We start from the raw sequence: 10,379 nt of genomic DNA on the forward strand, positions 1-10,379 counted from the left end.
TCAGACTATCTAGTGTTATTATTTTGTTGTGATTTTAATAACCGTTAAATAAAACTCACACACAAACATACATATAGTTGTTGGTAATTTAAAAAAATAATAATAATAACACATGGTTAGTCCGAACGAAAAAATAACATATGGTTAGTCCGAATGAAAAAATCAACACAATGATAGTCATGAAAAATAACACATGGATAGACGGAACGATAAAATAAAACAAAGATGGTATGAAAAACTATATATAAAAAATGTTTTCAAAATCACAAATAATTAAAAACAAAATGACATAATTAATTAACATTATAATAACAATAATAATAATACTAATAATATTAAAGAAAAACGACACAAGAAACAAAATTAAAAAATAAGAAAAAGACCAAAAAATTCAAATCAAAATAGATAATTTAAGTCAAATTAGGAGAGGTTTAAGGGTGAATTTGATTTACGTAGGCAAAGCAACACCCTTTATAAAACCTTTATAAAATATGAGACCGAAAGAATTATATAATTGTTATATTATGTACTATGGATGAACTCTTAATGATAGTAATAATTGATGAACTTTTTCTCAAATAATGGTGATTTAAATAGAAATAAGAAACAAATCCGTATTTTGTTATCTATTTGTATGCAAGCATCTAATGGGAGTTGTGTGGTCATTATGCATTATGAAGAGATTGTCGAAACCCTGAATTTTTTTTTTCAAAAATATTTATTTTTTAAACCTAAACTAAAGAAAACACTTGTCAATACACAATAGGGATTATTTTTGCAGTTTGATCTGGACATTTTAAAATATTTATTAAATTAATTGTCAAAATATATTTAAAAGCATACTAAATAAATAATAACTTGTCACTTAAATAAGCATTATCGATGATTAACTTACAATTCTATTCTAATAAATGAAAATATTTTTTACAACATGTCATACTCTCATTCAATTTGTCAAATGTTATTTTGTAGTTATTTTGAATTTAATTTATTTTTCACATGCCATTTTATGATTTTTCTATTTTAATAAATTCCATATAATATTTTAATATAATAATTACAATAAATATAATAATAAATAAATATCAATTTTATTAATGCATTTACCTTTTTATTTCAAAATTTCCAAATTAAAGCTCATTAGTTTATTTTCTTTATTTATTTAAATTTAAAAGATAAAAAAGTCAATTTTAATAATTCATTATTTTTATTATTTTTTTATAAATCCAAAGTTCTTAAATATTTAGACCTTTATATTTAATTTTTTTAGTTAACTCATGTAATACATGGGTTTTAGTGTTTTACACCTAACATACTAGATATATAATCAACTTTTTAATTAAATACATTAATAAGAAATACTAAAACACAAATCGTAAAGAAGAACATATTTTGGACACAATTTTATTTTAGATAACTAAATTTAAAACAATCACTAAAAGACTTGGACTTAATTTTTTATCATTTAAAATAAAGGTAAATGTATATTGTATTGTCAAAGTTATTAGTAAATTGATTCGATATGTTGATGTGACTGTGACCCCACAGACTAAGTGTGGACACACGTTATTAACGTTATTGTGTCTCAATGCATTTGTGTGTTGCTTGCTATCATGAATGTTACATTTTCTATTATACATGTTGCAACATTCTTAAGGACCACAAAATACAAAATTGACTTATTTTTAACAAATAACATATTCATTTAAATAGAAAAAACTGAGGAAATATGAAAGCTTGGTCTAAAATGTCTCATTTTACCAAATGTAAACGAAGACAATGGTTTGTTTTCAACAAATAAAATCCTATATGTAGCTTGCCATGCACAAATTTGTATAATAAATGTTACAAAATTTAATTTTAGCGATTTGGTTAATTCACAAGAATGAAAAATACAAAATCAATATTATAAAAACTTACTCTAAAAAAGACTCTCATGGCTTCCACCCAAACCATGAGGTTAGACCCTTAGGCGGCCTTTGGGACAACTTCCCGTCCCCATGCTCCAATTTAGGGCTTTGTTGGATATTCTTCTGTTGTTGCTCCTGGATCTGCAAATCGTCTAGTATTTCAGTTATTTGTTTTTTAATGTTGTACATGACAAGACATGATGCATTATAAAGATATTGATGTCAATGAACAATATTTCACAATAATTGCAATTTTTGCTGGTTAGATCCCTACATATTTATCTCTTTTCAACTAGTTAGTAGTTACTTTCTATTATTTTACATTTATTAATATTGTTTTTACTATTCAAGAAATTATTTCTATGTGTTATTATTAGTCCCTATTTTTCTTACCTGAATTTTATCATATACTATTTTTGTATTTTTTTTACTAATTATCTATACTAGCCTTTAGTCATTGCTCTATACTTATCATTTAATATTTACTAGTTAATATCTAGTATTCATAATTACTAGGTGGATGAGTTTTGGTAAGGTACTTTTAGTTTCAAATATCATGCATCTTTGTATACATGGTAGGTTGAGGCCTTGTTAGTTGGAGGACGAGTGAGTTACAGGTTTGGAGAATACAAGATTAACAAAATGTACCCTAAGTATAAGATCTTTGAGTGTGAATTAGTTGGAACCAACAATGGTTTGAATAAAATGGTCGAAAGAGCAATGACTAAAGGCTAGTCTAATAGGTCGAAAGAGCAATGAACCAACAATTATTTGAATAAAAGAAAGTAGACATCATTTATATTCAGTAGACTAGGTAAAATGGTCGAAAGTTAGCGAGTCTAATAGGTATAAATCATGGTATGCAGGCCCAAGGAATTAAAGAAATGGTGTGTGTGGGCCTTACGGTTATCAAAGCTCAAAGATAATGTAGTAGAAGTTAGAAGATGTCATGATCATAGTGTTCAAATATTTTTTATTTATTTACTAATTAATTATTTCTATAAAATATTTAATGACATTTCATTTATAAAATATAAGATTATATAATATCTTTATTCTTTTTTATAACTATGACCTATTAATTTTTTCGTATTATTTTTCCGAACAATGTATGGTAAGATATTTCTTTTTAAACATTCTAATTATTTGAAATATGATGTATGCTTCAAAAATGACTAATAATTAAATGAGATGTGTATTAAAACATGGGAAACGTAAGGTATATTAAGGATGTTAGTGGTGGAGTTGTGAAAGATGTGGAAATTAAAAGATGTGGTAGTTACTTACAATGATGGGCTCTATATGAAAGATTAAAAGTGAGAAATTGAAGAGGGCTCTATGGAGAGGATAAAGAGGACACCCGATATTATTCAATTAAAATAGTGAGGCCTAATCTCTTCACATCTTGATATGATCAGAAATAATTCATAAGCAGTAGATCTTGAATTAGCTTTGAGTTATACCTGTCTCTCTGGTGTTGATGGCATGACTGCGGATCTATAATCGTATTCTTCTTCCTCATCATCTAAGTGATCACTTACATCAGAAAATGATGATGACGACGAACTTGATTCACTGCTACTTTTCCCTTGATAACCTGGATTCAAAATAAAAGATGTTACACACGTACATTATCAATTTCAGAAAAACTATAAACTCTACTTTTTCATTACCTTTCTCACCCACATCGCTTGTTTTAACCTCGTCATTGTGTACGTACCCCCCTAAAGTTGAAGAACCCACATCAGAACTCTCATGGCGATGGCTGGATTGGTTGTTTGGTTGGAAGGATGAAGAATCCGATTCAAAATTACTTTTTTCTTTTCGTGTCTCACCCCCATTAATACTTGCTTTAAACTCATAAACTCTGCCATCTCTTGTAACATGATGGACCTTCACCATGTCGTCATCATCAGAAGATCGGCTTCTTTGACTGACATTCTCACTTGCCCCAAAAGTATAATAACCCTCGTTTTGCCTGGATCCCCCTCCCTCATGGTTTGGTTGGAAGGATAAAGCATCTGATTGAAAAGTGGGCCCACTTGAGTCGTACGGAAGATCATAAGGGTTTGTTCTTGGCATCATATCCGAGGGAGTGGACTCAACAACAGTTTCATTGAAATCATAAGGAACATCCATTGAATTCCTTCTTGTAGATGCATTGGAGTTCCTTCTTGTTGATGCAATGGGAGTGGAACTATAGGAAATATCAAGATTTATGTTTACCAAATTCTCTTCGGCTTGAATCCTCATGTTTCTTAGTGCTTTTTGCCTAGCGACAAGATTCTCCATGTGCTGGTTTCTCTCTATTTCTGATTTTCCCAAATTTCTTAGATTCTTTTGGTCATCTTCTGTCCATGTACGTGCTTCTTCTTCATCATCATCATCATCATGATCATCTGATTCAACAGAATGATTGGAAGCAGCATATGCGTTAACATTCGACATTTGAGCATGGTGAGGAGCTTCTGCTTCATTTCTATGAACATGCAATGTCTGAGCATGATGATGAAGAACTTCTGGTTCGTTTCTATGAACATGCGACATGTGAGCATGGTGAGGAACTTCTGATTCGCTTCTGTGAGCATGCAATGTCTGAGCATGATGATGAGGAACTTCTGGTTCGCTTCTATGAACATGCAACATGTGATTATTTTGAGGAACTTCTGGTTGCTGAAGATCATGAACCATTGGAAAGGCACCAACCATGGAAGCAGTTGGGAATGAAGTTTCAGCATGCTGAGATCCTGTCTCCCATCGTTTATGATCCTCAGTATTGTTGGCATGTGGAGGCTGAAACTGAGCACAACGATTCACAAACATAGTTTTCTCTCCACCCAAATCGATCTTTTGATTGTGATTGCACACTTCATTCTTTGCTTCTTCTTTTAACTTCTTATAAGCCATTAATACACTGTTATCAATTGAGTTTCTTCGTTTAATAATTTGTACCCTAGGATGATCATCATTAAGATTCACATTACTAACATCAGAATTTTTCTTCCCAATAGCATTTTCTCGCGCTTCACTTCTTGCACCTTTCCCATCAATTCCAGTATCTTCGATAGCCCTAACTCGCAGATTGTGGATCTGATGATGATGATGATGTTGTTGTTTTCCTTCTTTTCGGATTTTGGATGCATTTTGATGACCAAAAAGTAACAGAGTTCCAAGCAGAACAGCAGTGGATACGAGAATAGGAGAAGCATACACCAAAAGAGAAAACAGCAGAGGGAATGATCGATAAAACCAAATCGTAAAAAGAATCAAAACAGCCACCACGGGATGCTTCGAAGCTGATCTATAACAAGCTCTGATTGCAATGATAGCGTACTTTTTGTCCAATTCAACCCCCATTATAACGAGCTGTCCTCCAAAATCGTCCTCGTTTTCCTAATTTTGACCTTAATCATGAGCTGTTTCAGATATCCGTATATCAGATCATTTGAAAAAGGGAAAAGATAGTACCTTTCAGATTTTCTGAAGCCAAGGAAAAGGGAGAATGGAAAGGTGGCGATATATTCTCTGAAATGATTCACTCTGTTTTTTCCTTTTCGTGAAATTCACAGGCATGCATATGCTGCATATCAACGTTTGCAAAGTGAAATTGAAAGAACATCAGGGTGGTGTGAGCCGGTGGCCGGTGGCGGGAACCATTCACGTAATAAAAATTGGCGCCATTCGCAAGTAGTTCCTGATCTATAATGCTGGTAGCTGCTGTGTAAGAATTTGAAATACAGTAAAAATCCAGATACACAGCAGCAATATGAGATTCATAATGAGAGGGTTACAATAAGAAATCCAAATGCAAACAGAAACCAAAATAATCCAAGTCACAATATCAGATTAAAACAAAGTCGATTAACGCAACAGAAATAAGAATAATGGAAGTCACAGCATCAGATTTTTTTTAAACGAACTTAACAGCCAAAGAATGTAGCAGAAATCAGAATAATATAATCCAAGTCACAAAATCATAATAAAAAACAAAATTGAATTTAACAGCTAAAGAAATCAAAATTTGTAGCGAAGTATATGAATTTTTTTTTCTTGAAATTTGTATCTGGTTCAGAACAAAAAGTCGAATTTAACAGTCTAATTGTCTAAAATATCGAATTTCGTATTACAGGGTACAAAAATCGACATTTGCATCAGATTAAAAAAATTGAATTTAACAATAAAGAAGGTTTAAACATACACAGATTCATAAATCAATTGCGTGCTTTGCGTCTTTGAATTCTCAGATTCTCGAACTGATTTCAGAAAGATATATAAATCAGAGGGGTATTTTAGAATCAGAAATAAGAATTGACTGAGGGATATTTCGTTGGATCAGAAATCAGAGGGAAAATCGATCAGGTCTCAACTCTCAATCGGTGCAAGGGTCAAGGGCTCAAGGCGACAAGGTCTCAACAACTAACTCAAGGGCAAAATCAACCAGAGGGGAAAAAGAAATCGTGGGAATTGAGATCAGAAAGCAGAAAAGAAAAAGAAGAATGCAAATCGCATATTTTTTTCTCAACAACTCTCAACCTGAGCGCCAGTATCGGATCTAATAATTTTGTTGTCTTCTCATAAAATCCCGCCAGGATATCATATATCCCAATAGGTTGTTGTGTGTTTCAAAATTCAAACCATAAAATATGAATGGTTTTATATAAAGGAAAAAGAAAAATTGTTGTGAATCCCTTCTACAAAAGGTTAATTGTTTTTTGATTTTTTCGATTTTATTAAAACATTATAATGATTTTTATGAATTATTATTATTACTAGTTGTGAAACCCGTATATTATATGGGTTGAGAAAAACAAAATGTTAAATAGAAACGATTAAATGAGAAATTTATTTGAATTTGAAATTTGAAATAAATAAAAATTATGAGAAAAAAAACATGCAAAAAATAAAATAAATTAAAATTATTGTTTAGTTATTAGACCCGTATACTAAACAGGTTAATTATAACAAAATGTTAAACATAAAGGTTTAAATTGTAAATTTATTTGAAATTGAAATTGAAATTTAAAATTTAAAATTTGAAATTAATATCATTATGGTAGGTTTAATTTATGGAAACTAATTAATAATATATTAGAAATGGAAAATTAAATAAATGATAAGTGGAAAATAAATATATCTCTAAATTATGATAAAATGACATGTGGCAAATTGAATGAGAGAATGACATGTGACAAAATCATTCTTATTTATTATGGTAGATTATACATAGTATTAATTCTCAATGACCTTCTAAATAGTATATTTTATAAATAGTATATTTTCTATTATTTAAAGTTTTATCACAAAAGTTTCAAAAGACTTTTCCATTTTTGGTTTTTTCTTAACTTTTTACCACATTAGTTTGTGGAGTCGATACTTTTGGTTCCCCAGCTTTGATATTCTCTACTGTTGGCCACAAAAGTTTAAAGAGTTGCCACTTTTAGTCACTAACATTTACCAAATCTGACACCTCAAGTTTTTGTCATATTAGTTTGTGGAATAAACTAAATTTTAATTAAACTACTTATTTTTCAAAAAAAAAACTTAAAAGAGTTTTTTTGATAACTTTATGACTTTATTATAGATAATTAACAAATATAGATTAAATTTTATGCATTACTGTATAAAAAATGAAAAGAAAATGATAAGAATTATCGTATATATTTGATAAAAAAACCAACAAATCTTGATTGTAAAGTTATACTTAAACATTGTAATTAGGGATAAAAGAATTTAACACATAACATGAATAAAAATAAACTTTGATTTTAAATGAAAATTTTCAAAGTTTTTATTTTACTTTTTCAATTAAATCAATTAAAAATTGACCATAAATATTTTTCCCAAGAAACATGTTGCATTAAATAATGTTTAATCAAATTTGGCACAAAAAAATATAAGACGATATTATAATTTTTTTTTTCATATCTGTATAAACATAAACAAACATCTCCACCAATTATTATTGTAATTAAATATTTATTTATAAATTTGTCACAAATATCATGATTGTGTTATCGAACTTTTTTTTCTTTGAGTATTATAACTTTTTTTTCAATTTATTTATCATAGATAAAGTTGAAATAAATCAAAATTTAAAAAAAAATAACAACAACATAAGTATGTGTTTTTAGGTTAAAAAATGTCTAAAGAGGTTTGAAAACTCTGGTTCACACCTGCGCCAGGAAGAGGACAAGCGGACCTTTTTAGGTATGCACTCTTCAAAAAAACAAACAATCTGCAAAGTGTAATGTCTGCGCGTAGTCTGCACGGCGCTGACAAAAGAGACTAAGAAGATCAACAAATAAAATACAAACAACACCTAACTAGAACTAAAATAAAAAGCTTCTTTAGGATGTTCGAGCTTAAAGCTTTTAATTCATACAAAGTAGTTTTTTAAGTTTAAAGAGATTTTAACTTTTAGTTTTTATATCTTATGTTATTTTACATCTCTCAAAAGATTACAACTATTTCTTCCGAACTATTTTACGCATAAAAATTCTAACTCCTAATTACCGACTAGTTTTACCAACTATACATATAATACAACTTTACAATTATCTTTATAATAAAGAGTCTCAAACCCATCATAAGTTTGTAGGTTTAAACTTATATGATGTTTTTAACATGGTTGCCTTTTGTAAAAGAAATAAGAAAAATATAAATAAATTTTACGCCACAAAAAAAACGAATGTGTAAAAAAGTTTAATTTATAAAAATAATGGCAAAAAAGGTCCATATTCTTGTTAAAATTATATGGTTTTTGTCCAAAAATGTTTGAGGTTGCTACAGTGGGTCAATTTTGGATACTTTGTTTTGTTTTGGTCCCTACCGTTATATTTTTGTGGTTTTAGTCCGTACCCTGAATAAATGACTAGTATGCCCTTAACTGGTTTTTTTTTTTTAATTTCTTTTAATCAATACCTTATTATTTTATTTAAGAAAACCAAAAAAACCCACCCCGCCCCTCTTAAGTCAACACCCTACTCCCACACCCATGCAAATCACCCGTCTCTCTCTCTCTCTCTCTCTCTCTCTCTCTCTCTTTCTATATATATATATATATATATATATATATATCATGTCGGTAACGACCCACAACCTCCACTATCATGTCACTATCGTCGACTTTCAACCCACTGCCTCCACCACATGTGTCAGTTTCTTCGCCACCATCACCGTCTCTTCATCCTATTCTTTTTAATTTAAGATTTTGGACACCACCACCATTGGACTGTTTCCCTCCTTGTTAAAAATAAGACCGGACTCTAGCTCTGACCACCCCCTCTTACTTTATCTCTCTTTGTCACCATCTATACCCATACACACAATTTCTTTCCCATTTCCCCATTTACATTTACAAATCTTAAGAACCACAAAACCACCAATGAAGCTAAGGTTCCCTTATATCATTATCGCCACTACTAAATCAATTTACACTCCATCATCGACGCTAGTATCCGATCTAGGGGGAGTCGATCTACTATCCATCATCAACAAGAACAATGGTTTGTAGTGATAATGTTGGCGATATTTAGGCTTTCACAATGGGCGGTTTGGGTGGTCCGACGAAAAAAGGAGCTCCTCCGGCTACAACGAGCTCCAAAAACCTAACTCCAATGACAAAACTTGCATTTTGGTGTATGGTAGAAGATCTAATATAGTTGTAACACTCGTTTTGGGTATGTTTCTTTTGAGAATATATCATTTTAGACTCTCAGAATGTGAGATTTTGGTGACTACAGCATGGTGGTGGAGGATCACTACGACGTGGTTACAATAAAAAGGAACACTAATTTTAAATTAACCATGACATGGCAAGGCCATGGCCACAACGTGGTAGCGGCTGGAGTTCAAAACCCTAATTCTCGGGCCTAGAGCCCTATTTAAGGGATGTGATTGCTAGGGTTTGTCCACCCTCAGCCTCCATCACTCCCCTAAGACCAAAAACAACCCTAGCATCCTTGTGTCCATGTTGAAGCTTGTTGTGGTGTTTTTGGATTTGAAGAAGAAAGAAAGGTGCTCTAAGTGAAAGGATTCAACAAACAAATCTCTTCACTACCTTCTTGTGAGTATTTTTGTAAGTCTACAAGCTCTTACCTTTTTGTCCAACCTTTCTAGATCTAGGTCTTAAATCATATTTCTTCATGTTTGTGTTGGTTTGTGTGGATGGGTCCAATAAAGTTGACAAATTTTATGGATCCTTGAGATCCTAATGTGGCTAGAATGGGTTAGTGGAGGCTGGGGGAAGTTAAAAGGAGAGCAAGGAAATCATGGGGGCTTGGGATTAGGCATTTGGTTAGAGGTGACGATAAAGACTCACAAGGAACAGGGAGGAGAAAACATCATCAGATGTCATCAATTACAGCTTCACTAAAGAAATAGTTGATTGAGGGTTCATGAAGAAGAAGATGGAAAACAATGGTGGTGAGACAGATGCAAGATGAGGAAGGTGAGAATCAATATTTAGGT

At 31.2% G+C, this 10,379-nt stretch overlaps 1 protein-coding gene across 1 annotated transcript; it reads right to left on the reverse strand.

Annotated features, from left to right (window-relative positions):
• Positions 1 to 1,747: 1,747 nt before the first annotated feature.
• LOC145076680 (uncharacterized) lies at positions 1,748 to 6,512 on the reverse strand. Its single transcript, XM_079022492.1, has 5 exons — positions 6,109 to 6,512; positions 5,379 to 5,624; positions 3,584 to 5,303; positions 3,374 to 3,507; positions 1,748 to 2,051 (listed from the first exon to the last, which is right to left on the reverse strand). The coding sequence occupies exons 3-5, from the start codon at positions 5,265 to 5,267 to the stop codon at positions 1,935 to 1,937; spliced, it is 1,935 nt and encodes a 644-aa protein (XP_078878618.1). The 5' UTR covers positions 5,268 to 5,303; positions 5,379 to 5,624; positions 6,109 to 6,512; the 3' UTR covers positions 1,748 to 1,934.
• Positions 6,513 to 10,379: the final 3,867 nt, after the last annotated feature.

The sequence above is a fragment of the Lactuca serriola genome, chromosome 9 (assembly GCF_051521515.1).
Source record: "Lactuca serriola cultivar US96UC23 chromosome 9, Lser_US96UC23_V15, whole genome shotgun sequence".
Lineage (NCBI taxonomy): Eukaryota > Viridiplantae > Streptophyta > Magnoliopsida > Asterales > Asteraceae > Lactuca > Lactuca serriola.

Excerpts from the sequence above, each read along its gene's own strand:
- LOC145076680 (XM_079022492.1), bottom strand. The coding sequence starts at position 5,267 with ATGGGGGTTGAATTGGACAAAAAGTACGCTATCATTGCAATCAGAGCT. Across the intron at positions 3,508-3,583 it reads AAGCGATGTGGGTGAGAAAG|GTTATCAAGGGAAAAGTAGC; the intron begins GTAATGAAAAAG and ends TTTTGAATCCAG. Across the intron at positions 2,052-3,373 it reads CATCAACACCAGAGAGACAG|ATCCAGGAGCAACAACAGAA; the intron begins GTATAACTCAAA and ends GACGATTTGCAG.